Below are 18,347 nucleotides of genomic sequence, written 5' to 3' on the forward strand. Positions count from 1 at the left end.
CAAGTCGAATACTGACTAAAAATCATAAAGTAGTAGGTGGAGCTGCAGGTCACACCTACCGATGAAGTGGACCAATGGCAGCAAGAAGGTGTTTAGCAGCCCATGTGATCTGTTACGAACCACCGAAATGAACACAAAAACACCTTATATTTGGCCAGATTTGGTTCTAAATGACGTCACACCCGTTCGTTCTTTGATTTCGTATGAAGTATGTCTGGGCCTTAACTCATGACTATTTACTATACACCACAAAGAAACCAGATATTTTGCCCAGATGAAACAAGATGCAGTTTTGTTTAAAGGCAATAAAAATGCACGCTGAGTCGAGCTGCTTTCTGCTCTCTTTCTCTCGCTCTCTGTCTTAGTTGTGTAAAGTTTGTGGAAACCGTGACAGACGGAGCTAAAGACTGTCCGTTTCAACACCTGATCTCTCATTCATTGATAGTTCATATCACTGTCGTCTGCCTGTGCAAAAGTGTGCGATGAAACGGTGGCAAAATTCGCTAAACCGTAAAACTATATGATCTCCGAAACAATGTGTTTATGGAAATAACAATGAATGATAATAATATGATGAAATATATTGCCAGCATGCAATATAAAGCAACATAATTTAGTATCCTGGAGGTCCACATTCAAGTTTAATAACGGCCGTGTCCTAGTTATGTTGAACAGGAAGGTGGATAGAAGAGCAATGAAAGGGGCGTTCACTCAAGATGTGTTCTTGCGTTCCCTCTGTGCTATTGCTTAATTTTTGGTCTATACATAGATGCGTCAGACTGACATATTTTGCCATGGTGTCGCACCTTGCCGTTTGTTCAGTGTCTTACATCATGAACTTTGTATAGATATGCCACGTTTAAAACATCTCGAGACCCCTGAATTCTGTTCCATTCAGCTGCAGTCCGTCCAGCAAGAACAAAACTGTGTAAATGGCCTCTTTCAGTTTTAAAGCAATATGATGATACCTCAGTGAGGTAGAGCACTTGTGAAGGGGACGGCCCAAAGAAGCGCGAGTCCAGCGTGGGGCTCAAACTGTTCTCCCCCAGTTTAGCGTGATCCAAACATATGGCTCGAAGGTTTTCCACTGTAGTGTTATCTGTAAAAGACAAGGAGCACAAAATTCAGAATCCCTACAACCAATTGCACATGTCTTTGCAAGACATTTTCTTCACTGCTACCTGGAGGCATGAGCTTCATGAGGACTCGAGCGCCATCTCGCAGTAATGGCATGTTTAAGGTGCAGCCCAGGTCAGCGATCTGCCACAGGAAGGAGATGTAGCGCAGGTGCAGCGACATGATCTGAAGATGAAAACAAGCGGTCAGCTCGACAGGATGAGGTTCCACTGTGCTTCGAGGTTAATCACACGTAACACAACGATGGGTTCTCACCACTCCTGGCAAGCAGCTTTCCACCTCAGGGTTGGGCCCGTCACTGTACTGGTTGCCATGGTTTCCGGGTGAGCCGGTGGAGGAGTCGGACGAGCTGTCGGGGCTGGAGGGCATGTTGGAGCTCACCTGAGTGAGCTTCGCTGTGATCAGCTACAGAGAGAGACAGTCGAGAGTTTTAGTAAACGTTCAGAGCCTTTATTTCAAGTCAAGGATATTCAAATGATTATAAATCTCACAGTTTTATCTTTGATGTTGAGCTGTCCAATCAGCCGGCGGTCATCAGCGGGGTCCACGATCTCTCCTCCAATGAAAAGCTCCACTTTGGTGTGCGTGCTGTTGGCTTTAATGCGAGACAGGATGCAGCGGCGGACGGAGCCGATGGTGTCGTTTGTGTGGGACCAGATGTCCAGATCGTCCACCTGACGACCCTGATTGGGAAACCGCACCACCAGAGTGATGTGCTTCCCCCGAAACGCCCTGAAACACACAGATTTCCCACACAGAAAATAAGGAACTAAATAAAAATGGCTTAAAATGTATTAACACCTGACACCTTTTGTCTTCTTGAAGACTGTACAAAGTTTTTAAACTGAAGTGAACAAAACTTCATATAACATGTTTTCATTTGGCAGACACTTTTCATCCAATGAGACTTCAAGTGCATTGAAGCTGTGCATTTATCAGTATATAAGCTCCCTAGTAATCGAACCCTTGACTTTGGGGTTGTTAGAGTCATGCTCTACACAAGCTACAGGAACTACAAAAGCAGGTTTGATGTGTCTACAGCAGGTACCTGGACATGGGCAGGATGGTTCTCTCCTCGTGATAGTCACTGTCACACTCGTTGATGTACTCTTTAAGTACGGTCATTACACGCACCATACGTATGGCCTCCTGTCTGGCACAGTTAATGCTGTCCTTATCACCGTCCAGAACGCACAGCGTATCATACGACGCCTTGAGCCGATCAAAACACGACTGGATGAAGTCTTCGTGAATCTCCACCTGTAAACAACAGCAACACCACCAGATCCCATCAGACAAGAGTTCATGATGAATGCATGTGACACGAGAGAGAGGACGGCATGATCACCTGATTTACTTGCAGTTTTGGTCCGAGGTTGGTGTAGATCTCTTTCAGAAGGTCTATCGCTCGGGTGGCGATGTCATCACTGCCTTGAATCACAACCTGTGCAGTGAAAATACATAAATTACAATCTGGAGTTTGATGAAATGACCTTCAATTCAAGTCAACATGACATCAAAATGGACTGTTTGGCTAACATCACCAAGCCCAACCGCCCCTCATACAGAGACCACCATCCAGTCAATTCCACATGGATAAAATCAAGTCCCATTCCACATTTTTGACTTGTCAAACATCTTGTTTCGCTCTGAAATATGTAAAATTATGCAAGTACAAATGGGTTACAAATGCAGTTTCATGTTGACTCTAAGGCCACATTCTTTGTTAAAATGCAGTTCTTCATTATAATGTTTAGATGTAAAAAGAGTCATGCATGCTTCTATTTTTATATACTTATATTTGCGTTTGAGAGATTCGTTCATTCGTGGTCTCGTCAGCAGGGTTTCCACCCTTTTTGCCCAATGAATTTCCATGACTTTGCCATGATCTTTTCAGGCGTTTGTGATTACTGAATACAGATTTCTGAAAATCATTTTGATTTAGACCCGATTTGCAAATGAAACATGTAGAGCGATTTAAGAACCGTTTTGACTTGGACTTGAACGATTCACTGACAAATCAGACATCACAATGTCTTCGCACAAGGGTCATATCTAGCTTATTAAATACATCTCCATGATTCTTCCATGAGCTTTATGATTTTTACATTTTCAACAGAATTTTTAAATTCCCTGATATTTCCTAGTTTTTCACGACAGTAGAACTGTTCTTTAAGCATCAGTTACCCTCCAGAGGTAGTCGAGTCCGATCAGCTCCAGATCGTCCATCATGTACGCCCTGCGTTTGGCCACCAGCTTGCCCTCCCTGCAATTCACGGCTTTAAAGAAACGCTCAAAGCATTTCATGCCGTTCTCCGTCAGCAGTGTGGGGTCCAGCTGCAGCACGTTGTTTTCAAAGAAGTCCTTGTTGATGTCGGGGTCCAGGTCCGGCTCGTCACCCATCAGTTTGGAGTACCACTTAAAACAGGCCTCGCGATCGCACAGAAACACGGCGTTCTCTGCCAGACATTTCCAGATCTGTTTGGCCTGAGGAGCGCAGAGCCACAGCTGCCCGTCCTTCAGCAGAAACCTGAACACAGCGTTCAACAAACCATATGAAGAAACACAAATGCAAATCTAAGCCAGTTATAAATTCTGAGATCTTCTTAAGAGTGTGTGTGTGTATAAAACAAGTCACTGACCGCAGGAAATTGAGTCTCTCTTGGACTTCCTGTACATGGCTGTAGCGACTGGCCGCTCGAACCGTCTGAGGGTCAAAACCTGGATTCTCTGATCCAAACAATTACAGATCAGGAATGGAGCCAAAACACTTTGACACACATGATGGTGATCACACTGTTTAATACTGACCTTTAGAGAACTGCCTCATGTTCTCCATGTATGCAGACAGATTCTCGGCGACCAGCGTGACGAGCGCGTGATTGTGCTGCAGCTGGTTGATCAGATCATGACGGTAGAAGACGTGTGGACTCCTCTGAGTCTGACTGCACGAGAGAGAACACAACACAATCACACACAGACACACACAAGTGAAGACACGAGTACACACTCACTGAGGAATACACGTGTGTGTTTAACTGAAGAACTCACCTGAGGTTCTGAGGAGCTTCTCCAAACAGACTACAGATCTCTCGGATCTGCTTCAGAGCCGGAATCACCCACTTATCATTCGTCCGGAGCTCCTCAATGAACCGATCAATCCACTGCATCTTCTGTGTGTCACGGTCCTGTACTCATATGAACGAGAGAAAAACTGCACATTTACATTTATTACACCTGACACAGCATTAAAATAAAAACCAAAATAATAGTATCATGCAAATCAGCAGTTCACAATGCTTTTTTGTCAATTCCCCACGTGACATTATTGTTTTTTTATTTTTACTGGAAGATTTTTAAACAATGTAAACCTTTCAAAAAATATCTAATTTTTGATTTGCATGTTTCTGGGTTTTTTCTTGTTCTGCCAACTCTCTTTGGGAACCCCTGCTGCAAATAGAAACATCATGTGAAAGTCACGTGTCGTGTGTTTGTACCTGTGAGCAGCTGTAGTCCAGGATCTTAATGTGAGCGCTCAAGGCCTGATCCATGATGTCTACAGGTACATCATCACTGTGTGCCAGATTCCACAGCAGACTGAGAACTTTATGAGCCATCACTCCATCCTTATCATCCTCCGCCAACCTGCGGATCAACTCCAGAAGCTTCTCACGCTGCTTTTTACTCGCATTAGTCCAACTCGCCTGCCAATCACAATCACAGAACATCACAGCATCACAAATGTGTCCTATATTATTACAATATAATAATGTGTTTGAGTTTGGTCTGGTCACCTTGAAGCAGTCAAACAGGTGATCGAGCTGTTCAGGAGAGAAATCCCACGCCAGCTTCGCCAACAGATCATGAACATTCTTCACAATCGCTTCATGTTTACCAGCCTGAGAAATGCCCATTTTACATGAGTACACTTACACACACTTCAATCCAAATGTAAACAGTATAATCAGAAAAAAGCATTCTTTATAAAATGGATAAATGGATGAGACATGTTTAAAGCCGCTGTAAAATGCCAATAAACACACATGCCCTACAGACTACAGTGAGGATACTACAGTATATTACTTGGAGGAAGAATGGTTGATTCTTATAATGACTGATAATAAATGTATGTTTCTTGTACATTGGTGTATTTTATCATATTGACATACTGTTGCCACCGTTTTTATAAACCCTTCCTGTTGTACCTAAGAAGGCCCGCAGTAAAATCCCTGTAACACACGTGGCGTATTAATTTAGTAGGACAATGTTCTGATAAGGACAACAGTCATCTGACTGCCGTACATGTAAATGTGGTCACTGTCTGTCTGACGACATCAGATGAACTCTTATGAAGCGTTTCCTGTTTGGTACCTGAGCGGCCCAGATGTTGTCCAGGTCCTGCAGTGTGAGCGCTTTCTCTTTAATGATGAATCGAAGGATCTTCTCCAGTTTCTCCACATACTGCGGCTGATGAAGACTGTCTCTCAACACGATGGACAGAATGTTGTTCTGCTGAATCCACTCCTGATACACACAAACATCATCAACACTTCCTGTCGAGTCACAATGACATTACATTGGGTACAGGAAGCATCTCAAGCAGTGAACAGTACTCAGACAAACATTAAATCATACTGTTACATACTGTCCCGCTGTTTCCATTTCTGTACACCTGTATATCTGTAACATCGTGGCTCATTTGCATTTCTTATGGAGTGTGTGTTTGATTCATTCATTGATTAATTGAGTGACAGGGTTAGGGGAGTAACGTGCTCTTACAGCCATACGCTCTGCAGTCAGCCACTCCTCTTCCTCTGGGTTGCCGTGCCGATGGGTGTAATACGACACGCTTGAAATCACCTTGTTCACTTCATTAAGCGCGTTCATTTTTCCATTAAATGAGGAAATCTGTAATAACCTGTAAAGTAGAGCAGATTATAACTCCTTTTAACTTTGCTCTCTTGAAGCCACACACAAACTCAAATCAGATCGTTCAGAAGCAACTGTAACTGTTCATGTCAGACGGTGTAACCCAGTTAAATTGAGTAAAACATGGGATGGCTCACCTGAGGATCATTTTTAACCGAAAGATTTCCAAGTTCTTGACGGTTTCCTCTTGACCTGGGACTCTGGATGCCAAGTTCTTCAAGGACTTTATGATCATGGACAGAGCATCATTTTTGGCCTCATTTTTGGCCTCTTTCTTCAGTTCTTCGTCTGTGAGGTTCTCCAGAAACTGTGGAACCATCTCAATTATGGGCAAGACAAACTTCTTCACCGTGTGCAAAGTCAAGAACTCGTAACATTGGCCGAAAGGTCTGCAAGACACATTGAGGAACATAAATGCATCTCAACTCAGAGACAAGATTACTACATCAGATATCGTATATTTGCTGTGTTTATGAAACATCTGACAGACATTGCATTGAAATGCTGGATGTGAATGTGGGTTATGTACTTGATGAGAGCTGCAATTATCTGCACATTGAGAGCCTGTCCGCTTATGAAGCGATCGTGCAGAATCTGGAATCCGTTCAACGTTCCAAACTTATTAATGAGGTCCACCAGCCAACCCTGAGCACAGAAAGACATATGATGCAGTCATGACTTTTCCAGAGTAAGACTCAAAGCACACGATGATATCTATATGATTAAAGTCAACAAAGTCAAATGCCATTTGCAACCCATTTTACTTTACAGCATATTCAACAAGAAAAAAACAGGGCAGAACTTGATTTTATCCACTGTGAATTAATTGGAGGGTGTAAAGTGTCTCTGACAGGTGGTTCAAAAATAAGAGGGTTGATGGCGGAGCAACCAAATTGGCCCGGTTGCTAGGGAGGGTAGAGTCACATGGGGAAACCTCCTTGTGGTCACTATAATGTGGTTCGTTCTCGGTGGGGTGTGTGGTGAGTTGAGCGTGGATGCCGCGGTGGATGGCGTGAAGCCTCCACACGCGCTATGTCTCCGTGGCAACGCGCTCAACAAGCCACGTGATAAGATGCACGGGTTGGCGGTCTCAGATGCGGAGGCAGCAGGGATTCGTCCTCCGCACCAGGACTGATGCGAATCACTACACAACCATGAGGACTTAAAAGCAAATTGGGCATTCCAAATTGGGTGAAAAAGGGGAAAAATCCAAAAAAAGCACCTGCCTAATATTGTGTAGGTCCCCCTCATGCCACCAAAACAGCGCCAACCCGCATCTCAGAACAGCATTCAGAGATGATATTCTTCTCAGCACAATTGTACAGAGTGGTTATCTGAGTTACCGTAGACTTTATCAGTTCAAACCAGTCTGGCCATTCTCTGTTGACCTCTCTCATCAACAAGTGTTTCTGTCCACAGAACTGCCGCTCACTGGATGTTTTTTGTTTTTGACACCATTCTGAGTAAATTCTAGAGACTGTTGTGTGTGAAAATCCCAGAAATACTCAAACCAGCCCATCTGACACCAACAATCATGCCATGCTCCAAATCACTGAGATCACATTTTCCCCATTCTGATGGTTGATGTGAACATTAACTGAAGCTCCTGACCCGTATCTGCATGATTTTATGTACTGCACTGCTGCCACACGATTGCTGATTAGATAATCACATGGATGATTGTTGGTGCCAGACGAGCTGGTTTGAGTATTTCTGGGATTTTCACACACAACAGTCTCTAGAATTTACTCAGAATGGTACCAAAAACAAAAAACATCCAGTGAGCGGCAGTTCTGTGGATGGAAACACCTTGTTGATGAGAGAGGTCAACAGAGAATGGCCAGACTGGTTTGAACTGATAAAGTCTACGGTAACTCAGATAACCACTCTGTACAATTGTGATGAGAAGAATATCATCTCTGAATGCTGTTCTGAGATGCGGGTTGGCGCTGTTTTGTTGGCACGAGGGGGACCTACACAATATTAGGCAGGTGATTTTAATGTTGTGGCTGATCAGTGTATTACTATAATTTTGATAAAACATTATAAATACAAACATGTCTTTACTTTGGAATGAGTTGCAACAATGAATCCTTCACAATAATACCAGGAACATGTATCATTAGAGTAAATATAATAATTTAGATTTCACATTGACTTTAAAGTATGTGCTGTGTGAGTTTTAAGAGTTGCTACCTTTGGAGATCGAGGGTCGGGCGGGCGAGCGAACAGCTCATCATCTGCGAGCTGCGTGGCTGCAGGAACGCTCTCAGATGGACGCGTGGCGTTATAGATGTGGAATTTGCAGTGCGGGTTGGTTGCCATCGCGAGCAGTTCAAGCAGAGGAAACCAATCCTGAGCGAGTTTGACCACACAGAGCTCAATCAAACGATGAGTGTTATTAATGATGCACCTCTGCAACGAGAACAACAGCAACACGTCAAGAACACACACACGGCCATGAGAGAAACACTTAAAGAGGACTGTTTAAAAATGTCAATCAATCATAAACGAAAAGGAAGAAAACAATCAAACTCACATGGATTTCAAACTTCCAGCCGCTCACAGCTTCATCCGTCAGGATTTTAGTGAAGGAGATTGTCAAACCATCACGGAAAAACCTCTGACACGCCTCACACCTCACATCAAGCCCTTCACGACACAACACACGTCACAATAACAACATGAAATCATCCAAACGCTAACATCACAGCTGATGGATTATCACACAAATCAGTGCTTCTCAACTGGTTTTGCTTCAGGACTTTTACACTGGACATCAAGTGGCGACCCAACACAGTAGCAAAAGTGTTTGTCATACAAGAGTAAATAAAAATGCCCAGGCACAACTATTTACAAAAATATTTACATGGCATAGACTGAATAGGAAAATTAACATTTTTGGTTATTACCAGTAAACGTCTTATAAATAATTTTAAAATGTCATGTTCTCAGCCACCAATAATTCACAAAACACATTGTAGTTGGCAACAAAATATATTTATCCTGCTTGCAACTGAAGTGTATTTAATGTATTCTGAGTCATATTTTCTTAAACTATGTTGAGTAGTTTTGTGTTGGCATGTTGACATCTGCTTAATTTGACTAGCTTCAAACAAGTGACGAATTTGCTCTAAAATACTGTACAGTTTGATTGAACGCATGGCTTTTGATGTCAACAACAAAAAATATGAGAAGCTTTTCTCCTCCTCTTTAAAGGTTGCTGTTGGTTTTGCTATCCTAAATATACACAATTATATGGATAACTTCATTTGATTATTTCCATTTATTGTTTTCCCTGCTGCCTGTGATCAGAACAGACCTGAGACACACCAGTTGAACAGTACTGACATAAAAGAAAGACCATTTTATGAAATTTGACCTTTTTTACTGAGGTCAATAGCAGCTTCAAGCAGAACCTCCAGCTCTCCTTTAGGCAGGACAGGAACCACCCAGCGCGGCCTGAACAACACACACACACAACTCTGAGCAATCGAACAACACCTCAGAATGAATGATACGATCAATACAACACAGATGCTCAGAATGATGTCATCACTGACCGGTTGATCATGTCATCCAGCTTGGCCAGGTCTGTGTGTGGGAAGGCAGGCTCCTCCTCTTCCTGTGTGGGTGGAGCATCACCCTGACCCTGTTCCTCTGGTGGACTGATGGGTGACGTCTCATTGGACGAGTTTGGTGAGGGAGTCTAAACATACACAAGACAAAACATGAGAAACAGGATGTAAAGTATTTTGTGTTTTGAGGGTGAATAGGGATTTTCAGAGGGAGGGACATCGAAAAGGTCATTCAAACCAGTCATCCCAGTTCACATACTAACAATAAACTCTCTCACTGGTGATGATGAAGTACACACTTCTGAGTACAATTGCATCTTAATCCCACAGACCCTTTTGTCACATATGGTTTGTGTTTGTGTGTAAACGTTAGCATCTAGCTAAACTTATCAACTTAATTTACTATTTCAAGGTTCATAAACTTACAGTTTGACTAAGTGTAGTGTTCACACTTGATTTATATTATATCGTCACAAACACAAGTCTATATGAACACATATGGATATAAACACATCATACACCTATGAAAATATCTTCACTTGTGTCTTGCAGAAGAAAGAAAGTCATTTGAGTTTGAGATGGCATAGAGTTAGTAAATGATGAGAATTATCCATCCTCTTAACAACACACACACACACACACACACACACACCTGGTTGTGGGGCAGTAGTGTTTGGCTCTGTGCATCGGGCGCTTGGCTCTGACTCTCGTTGCCCCCCACGGGCGATCCGCGGGTGGTGGCCGTCATGCTCGATACAGGACAGATCTTTGCAATCTTGTCCGTTTATGTGGCGCGAGCCACACGAATATTCACTGGCTGCAGGGCAGTGGAGCGGATCCGACGGGTGAGCGAACGACACTGACGCACCTGGAGATCAGAGACCATTGCATTACCTGAAACACACAAAACACAGTTAGTCAGAGGAAAGTGACACAGAAAATCCACTGATGTGTGAATGACTTCGACTGTGATCAGAACTGCTCTCAGATCAGTCCGAGTGGAAACGGCCGGTCCTGTAGTGTGTGTGTGTGTTCTGGACTCGTTCTGTCAGGACAAACAGTGATTCTGAAGACCAGCTGCTGTCGTCAGTCCAAACAGAAATATGCTCAAGTCACACAAACACTGACACAAGAGTCACGGCTGAATCGCTGCTGAAGAGAGTTTAATAGTCTGATATCAAACACACTGGACACATTTTCTCAAGCGACCATCTGTTTGTTTCGTTGTCTGTGTAAACATCATTACACACGTGTTCATCTGTATCGTCTGAATGCTTCTCTCCTGATGCTCGATCATTGCTCAGATCTATTTAAAGACACCGGTGCTGCTCTGCTGCTTTTATATAGAGCGTCTTCACTACATGAACACACACAGGAAGAAGCTTTATGATCCATATCACACACACACACACTGATCTGTTAATAAATATCTTTCGTTCTGTTATTAAAATACTTTCTTATATCCTAACCCAATATCCTGTCTATAAGTAAACCATCTGTAGGTTGAATTTGTCTTCTGATGAAAATGTCCTTTATATTTTGTCATGTCATATTCAGTCAATTTTAGTCAATGAAAATAACATTTTAGTTGACAATAATGTGCAAAACGACAAACCGTGTCAAACTGTAAAAGAATAAACTTTATTCAAACATTTAAAAAAGGTATATTATAATTAGGGGTGCACCGATCTAAATCGGCCGATCTTGGTTTAAATCCGTTATCGGTGATCATGCCTAGAATCAGGGCCGATCGTTTTCGCAGCACGCAGGGAATCACACATACACTGCTCCTCTAATGAATGTGCGCTTGCTCAGCTCTTGATGCATGACAGTGTGATCTCTGGAGTTGTTGACAGTTCTAAGCATTCATGAATTTAATCTTTCAGACATGATGTTATTCAGATGAATAAGCCGTTTTGTTTTTAAAAATGTGTAAGAATTACACGTGTATGAATATTAAGTTGCCCATTTTCTAGAGTCATTACGGTAGTTCTTCTGACTCGCTGCACAGTGAGCACGGAGAGGATGAAGAGACTGCAAACCGGTATAAAAATGAATTAAACAACAAATAAACATATGTATACAAATCTGAGTGTACGTGATGTTACACAAGTCGTGACGACAGAGAATGTTTGAGCGATCATGAGCACTTCGATATGCTCACTCGCAGTGTCAATCAAACATACGGCTCTCAATATCTCATCAGTCACTCATCTCAGCGCTATTCTGTGAGGATCCCAATTTAAATCAGATTAATGTTGGTCACAATAATCAAAGCAATTACATTTGAACCATAACAGCACCAAAGACATATATATTAATGATCTCTTACTGGAGCAGTTCTAGAGCTTGTAACAGATATATTTGTTAACATATCTCTACTGTGTGTGATGCTCTCATGGTTTTTACTGGTTGCCAGTATATCACAATGACCATTTGATATTGACAACAGAACTATTCATAACCGTTTCAAAACTAATAAATGTCATGTTAATGTAACTTTGGTAACACTTTATAAAAAGGTTTCATTTCTTTAACATTAGTTAATGCATTAGGTATCACGAACAATACATTTTTACAGCCTTTATTAATTATAATGTTAGCTAATAAAAATACAATTGTTCATTATTAGTTCATGTAAGTTCATAGTGCATTAATGTTAATTAATACAACTTTTGATTTTAAACATGTAATAGTATAGGTTGTAACTAACATTAGGTTCATTAGTTCATGTTAACTGCAGTAATGTTGTTAAATAATATTAACAAATCGAACCGTGATTTTACTGTGTGGGGCATAACATATAACTGCAGCATATAACTCGCTAATGTGTGGCAAAGGGCACTTTTAAAAAAATCAGTATCAGCCGATCTTAGTGTTAAAAAAATAGAAAATCGTATCGGCCTCAAATCTCCTGATTGGTGCACCACTAGTGCTTAATATGCAGTTGTTGCCTCTAATTTCAAATAGCAACAGATATTTCTTCATTTAAGGCCAGTTTGGCCTGTAAAAAAGCAAATAAACATCTTTTTGATGAACTCTTTCATTCTTTCTTGTCTGTTGCTTAAAGAAAAAAAATAGGCAATCGGAATCGGCCATGAAAAATCACGATCGGTGCATCCCTACTTTTAGTCCTATGGATATATTCTTACACATTAAAGCCTCTTTAAGGAATTTATTTGCTATATGACCATACTGGCAGGAAACAGCCACTCGCACTGGTCAGTCAGTTCAACCCGTTTTTTTGCAGTATTCCTTCCATAATAACTCTCAAAGAATAATATCAATTTAATAAGGATCTACTCTTATGTATTAAAGCCATCCTGTCTGGATTTATTTGCCATTAAAGCTGCCTAATGACAGTGATCCCAACTGGCATACATTTTCTGCTCGTGCTGATTAGTCACAGTTCAGCCCGCCGCTATTGTGTTTAATACAACAACTGATTTTTGTGCTCTTCCTTCCACTATCACTCACAAGGAACAAAATTAATTTCTTCTACATCTATTCTTATGCATTCAAGCCATTAACGGAATTCACTTTCCATGAAAGCAGTGGAATAGCCTACCTGATCCCAACTGGCAGAAAATAGTGACCGCAGCAAAAGAGTGCTGCCACACCCCCTTAAAGTGGTGCCTTTTGATGTATGATCAATTTAAACTCTATTGCCTGGAACTGTATACACCTGATGCCTTTACTGTACTATCCCATGAAGCATTTAATCTTTGTCCATCTTTGTCCGTAACGAAGTTCTTCATACTTGTGTTACCGAACCACTTCATCCCAATCCAGATCTTCACTGCCATGGGTGAGTGATATATTATATTTATTATTATTATAACTTGTTCATCTTTTATAGGCAGTGTTGGGTGTAATACTTTTACAAAGTAGTTTAATTAGTTACTGTAATGTAATTTGTTTTTGAATCAAATCCTTGTAATCAGATTATAGGTACTCATATTCAGTTAGGGTTAGCCTACACATTGCTAAAGTAATTAATATCTCAAGACTGAAATCAATATTATGCAAGATTGAATTTGTCATATTTAGAGTAAAATGTAGACAAAATTATTAATTCAATATCAAAATGTGAGTGAACCAGTTACAAGAAGTGACTGACCAATCCACTTATATGTAGCTTTGGATTGTCCGATTCATTTTAGTAAATCGGTTTGTTCGGATTATTCATATACTGCTAATGAATCAGTTCAAATAAATGATTCACTTCAGCCCATGCGCCCTGCGTTAAAAAAGTAAAATATTTATGTAATTGCTGCTCTTAAAACTATATTTTTGAATCTTGGTCAAAAAAATGTAAAATATTTAAGTTAAATAGTGTGTAAAGTATTATGTTTTTTTTTTGGTTGTAGCCTATTTGTTATAAATTAATGTTCAGTTTAGTACACTCAAAAAACATGCTTTTGTAGAATGCTCAAAAACCTTTTCTGCATGCCAAGAATTGTTGAGGACCAATCGCCAGTCTGGGTAAGGTCTAAACTGTGAATGATAGCACTCACACGGTCTTATATGAACTGCACAATTTTGGTTATGAATGAACAAATGAATTTGTTTGTTGTTTCTTTTTGTTATTTTAAAGGTTTTAAGTCTGAGCAAAAGATGTATGTTTTTTTTTTCTCTCCCCAATTTGGAATGCCCAATTCCCAATGTGCTCTAAGTCCTCATGGTGGTGTAGTGACTCGCCTCAATCCGCGCATCTTATCACGTGACTTGTTGAGCGCGTTACCGTGGAGACGTAGCGTGTGTGGAGGCTTCACGCTATTCTCCGCGGCATCAACGCACAACTCACCACACGCCCCACCGAGAGCGAGAACCACATTATAGCGACCACGAGGAGGTTACCCCATGTGACTCTACCCTCCCTAGCAACCGGGCCAATTTGGTTGCTTAGGAGACCCAGTTGGAGTCACTCAGCACACCCTGGATTCAAACTCGCGACTCCAGGTGTGGTAGTCAGCATTAGGGATGCACCGATCTGACATCTGGATCAGTATTGGCTCCGATACTGAAGCTTTTAGACGGATCGGGTATCAGTCCGACGAGCCCGATCCAAATCCGATACTTATTTATTTTTATTAATTCTTTATTTTAATGGTCAGCATTTGACTGATACAAACAGTACTGATGTTTATTTATATACAGCCCGAAGTGATTTCTAAAGCTACTTTGCTTGTCTAGCGAGAGGACGCTTTCCTGCGTGCGCCGCAAGTGAGAGAGTGAAGAAGCACACGCAGCCTGAGGTAAAATCTGTATCTGTTCCAGTTATCCTCTTTTTTAAATATGTATTATTAATTCTATTTAAAATATGTAACATTACAGTAATTTAAGTGCAGCCTCTGTAAAAATATAAAGCCAAACGTAAATGTGTAAAAATGAAGCAAATCGAGTAGCACTGGTACACCCCTATTAAAAAAATTAATTATTCGCTTCCTACCAGCAGTCGATGCATCAGTGACATAAGCGCAATGGCGCATTCACATGAGAAGTCACAAACGTGTATTTGTTTACAACAGAGGAACGAACATCACGTTAGTTCATTTCAAACAGTAATCCAGTGCTGGGCGGAAGCAATGATTTAAAGATAAAAACGTTTTAATTATCGATTTGTTTTTTACACAAACCTATCAATTTGCTTCAGAAGACATTCACTGATCGACTGGAATCATGTGGATTAATTTTATGCTGCCTAAATATGACTTTTAGCCCGTCAAACAGCCAGCAGTCTCATGGCACCTGGTTACTTGCATTATATGGACAAAAAGAGCTGAAATATATTATATATTATAAAAATATTCACTTCGGTTCTGCTGAAAAAGGAAAGTCATTCACATCTGGGTTAGAGGTGAGTCAATCAAGAGTGAATTTTCATTTTTGGGTAAACTAACCTTTTAACCACAGCTGTAACTAACCACAGTACTGGTTAACTCTACAGCACTATACTGCACAGAGAGCTGTGTGTGTGTGTGTGTGCACGAGTGTGTCTGTGAGAGTGTGTGTGTAAGAGAGTGTCTGTGAGAGTGTGTGTGTGTGAGAGTGTGTGTGTGTGTGTTTGTGCCCGTCACATCATCCTGTGTGAGTTCATGGTTTAAAAATTGAAATTATTAAACTGATGTCTACATGACTCATTGGAACAACAAGAATAACTGACGAGGTATGTTTTAATCACACTCTGAACAGCTCATGGATTCAGCACAACACATCTCACTCTCTTGGTTCTGAACATTGGAAAGTTTTTCAGCAGATTTGCATAAGTGTGTTCAACTCTAAAGTGTGTTCTGTGCCTGTTTTCAGGAAGTGAAATAAGAACAACATCCTGGAACACAGGTGTCTGTATGTTCAGACGACATCATTCCTGCAGCTGTTGCTCAGAAAACACAAATGCAACAATTCAAACACCTTCATTTAGTAAAACACAAAAACTAATTAACACAACCAAAATAATGCAGAATCTGAATGTCAAAACTACATCAAATACACCATCATAACATCTGTAGCACATCAGCTTAAACACACAAATAAAGACAATGTGTTCATGCAAAGATTTGATTGGCAGATTCTCATCATCACTAAAATACATGTGAAACAGGTAGTTCCAGTTCAACACAATCATTCAGAGAACACACAAATACATGATGACGCCTGTCAGAAACATCAGCTAACAGTGATCAATATCTGCACAACTATTCATAGTAACATAAAGCTTCATGAACTCCTGTTAAATGTCCTTCACTGAACATGTCATCTCATTTCTCCATGTTTTTCTCATGATACTTTCTATTCAACTATTTGTGTTTTAATATGTAAACATAGAACAAAGTTGGCACACTGTTACTTCCAAAACAATTTAAAACAATCACCAAGAGACAAACACGTGATGTTTTGAGCTACATGCTCTTCATCAGACATCAGTATATAAATGAAATATACACAAATGAAATGGAACTGATTTGTGATCAAATCAAATTATGATATCGTGATGTATCACAATATATCGAATCGTATCGTGAAGTGTCAGGCGACACATCTCATGTAAAAACATTGAAGTGTGTTGACTTAACACACTGATGCTAACCCTAACCTAACCTCAAACTAACCTCAATATAACGAGCTGTCAACTGACCAAAAACACAACACGTTTATCAAGACACTTACATTCAGCTCTGTTCAATGGATCTTTTACACTGAATATAGTTTAATGACTCTTACATTAAATATACAAACATTATCACTGTTATATCTTCATATTATTCGTGTCTGCTCTCACCAAAAACCAAAACAGACACAATAACCCTGAATAGTATATTCTCATGCAAGTGTCAATCACAGCCATAAGAATGTATATCATTAATGTGTTTAATGTTGTTATAAAGACTCACTTTTATCGCTGAAATGTCGCCCAACGCCCCGTTATTAACGCCGTTAGCATTAGCATAGCAGCTCAGTTCTCGTTATTCATGTTCATATTAATATTACTGTACAGACATTAAACACACACACACATACACACATCGAGAATAATGTGCCTTTACCTCGTTAGATCTATCTTTAAATCAATAAATGTGTTTGTGTGTTTGATATTGAGGCCTGCTAGCCGTCCGTGCTAATGCTAACCTCTCCGCCTCATAAATGGCGCGACACTCGCACGCGTCTGCCGCCTGATGAACGCCTCAACGCGCCGCGACCGCAAAACACACCCAGACACACACGCGTCCAACAATTACCGCACACACCCGCAAACACACATACCGGCTTCATGAACCTGCTAACTTCCACGCGCGTCTCACTGTCATTGTTGCTAATTTCTCAGTATTTCTCATGTTTGTCTCACAGATGAGCTCATGATCAGACTGTCACTGAGCAGCTCCGGTCACTTAACAAACACCGCGCGCCGTTACAAACATGACTTACCGACAATCACCGGCGACTTCCCGCTGCTAGCTCGCGCTGTGTGTGTATATGTGTGAGAGAGTGAGAGAGAGAGAGAGAGAGACTGTGTGAGTGTATGTGAGTGACTGTGAGTGTGTGTGTGTATATATATGTGAGAGAGTGTGTGAGTGTATGTGAGTGTGTGTATGTGAGAGAGAGAGTGTGTATGTGAGTGTGTGTGTGTCTGTGAGATTGTGTGTATGTGTGTGTATGTGAGAGAGTGTGTATGTGAATGTGTGTGTGTGTGTGTGTGTGTGTGTGTGTGTGTGTGTCTGTGAGACAGTGTGAGAGAGTGTGTGTGTGTGTCTGTGAGAGAGTGTGTGTGTGTGTGTATGTGTGTGTATGTGAGAGAGTGTGTATGTGAATGCGTGTGTGTATATATGTGAGAGAGAGTGTGTATGTGAATGTGTGTGTGTATATGTGAGAGAGTGTGTGAGTGTATGTGTCTGTGTGTATATGTGAGAGAGAGTGTGTATGTGAATGTGTGTGTGTATATGTGAGAGAGTGTGTGAGTGTATGTGAGTGTGTGTCTGTGTGTATATGTGAGAGAGTGTGTATGTGAATGTGTGTGTATGTGAGAGAGTGTGTGAGTGTATGTGTCTGTGTGTATATGTGAGAGAGTGTGTATGTGAATGTGTGTGTGTGTATGTGTCTGTGTGTATATGTGAGAGAGTGTGTATGTGAGAGAGAGTGTGTTTGTGAGAGAGTGTGTGAGTGTATGTGTCTGTGTGTATATGTGAGAGAGAGTGTGTATGTGAG

At 41.0% G+C, this 18,347-nt stretch overlaps 1 protein-coding gene and 1 long non-coding RNA gene across 8 annotated transcripts in view; one reads left to right on the forward strand and one right to left on the reverse strand.

Annotated features, from left to right (window-relative positions):
* LOC127445760 (probable ubiquitin carboxyl-terminal hydrolase FAF-X) overlaps nucleotides 1-17,676 on the reverse strand; it is a 41,383-nt gene extending 23,707 nt beyond the window's left edge. For 3 of the 7 annotated variants that reach the window (XM_051706043.1, XM_051706042.1, XM_051706041.1), the window contains exons 1-21: nucleotides 10,297-10,934; nucleotides 9,630-9,775; nucleotides 9,449-9,528; nucleotides 8,606-8,718; nucleotides 8,263-8,481; nucleotides 6,596-6,711; nucleotides 6,204-6,455; nucleotides 5,917-6,055; nucleotides 5,509-5,661; nucleotides 4,932-5,036; nucleotides 4,635-4,841; nucleotides 4,189-4,325; nucleotides 3,949-4,082; nucleotides 3,780-3,867; nucleotides 3,325-3,667; nucleotides 2,486-2,581; nucleotides 2,186-2,397; nucleotides 1,629-1,869; nucleotides 1,393-1,542; nucleotides 1,182-1,302; nucleotides 969-1,099 (exon numbers count right to left, since the gene is read on the reverse strand). In XM_051706043.1, the coding sequence (XP_051562003.1) occupies nucleotides 969-1,099; nucleotides 1,182-1,302; nucleotides 1,393-1,542; nucleotides 1,629-1,869; nucleotides 2,186-2,397; nucleotides 2,486-2,581; nucleotides 3,325-3,667; nucleotides 3,780-3,867; nucleotides 3,949-4,082; nucleotides 4,189-4,325; nucleotides 4,635-4,841; nucleotides 4,932-5,036; nucleotides 5,509-5,661; nucleotides 5,917-6,055; nucleotides 6,204-6,455; nucleotides 6,596-6,711; nucleotides 8,263-8,481; nucleotides 8,606-8,718; nucleotides 9,449-9,528; nucleotides 9,630-9,775; nucleotides 10,297-10,392 (3,279 nt within the window). In that variant the 5' untranslated portion in view covers nucleotides 10,393-10,934. Of the gene's footprint in view, nucleotides 1-968; nucleotides 1,100-1,181; nucleotides 1,303-1,392; nucleotides 1,543-1,628; nucleotides 1,870-2,185; nucleotides 2,398-2,485; nucleotides 2,582-3,324; nucleotides 3,668-3,779; nucleotides 3,868-3,948; nucleotides 4,083-4,188; nucleotides 4,326-4,634; nucleotides 4,842-4,931; nucleotides 5,037-5,508; nucleotides 5,662-5,916; nucleotides 6,056-6,203; nucleotides 6,456-6,595; nucleotides 6,712-8,262; nucleotides 8,482-8,605; nucleotides 8,719-9,448; nucleotides 9,529-9,629; nucleotides 9,776-10,296; nucleotides 10,936-17,038; nucleotides 17,152-17,408; nucleotides 17,494-17,570 lie in introns of those variants that run through there. The other 4 variants (XM_051706038.1, XM_051706040.1, XM_051706039.1 and 1 more) reach the window with 4 other exon arrangements.
* LOC127445800 (uncharacterized) overlaps nucleotides 7,337-18,347 on the forward strand; it is a 113,396-nt gene continuing 102,385 nt past the window's right edge. Inside the window, exon 1 of the long non-coding RNA XR_007898044.1 lies at nucleotides 7,337-7,469. This is a non-coding gene — a long non-coding RNA (uncharacterized LOC127445800). The remainder of the gene's footprint in view (nucleotides 7,470-18,347) is intronic.

Source organism: Myxocyprinus asiaticus, chromosome 9 (genome assembly GCF_019703515.2).
Source record: "Myxocyprinus asiaticus isolate MX2 ecotype Aquarium Trade chromosome 9, UBuf_Myxa_2, whole genome shotgun sequence".
In the NCBI taxonomy this organism is placed as follows: Eukaryota; Metazoa; Chordata; class Actinopteri; order Cypriniformes; family Catostomidae; genus Myxocyprinus; species Myxocyprinus asiaticus.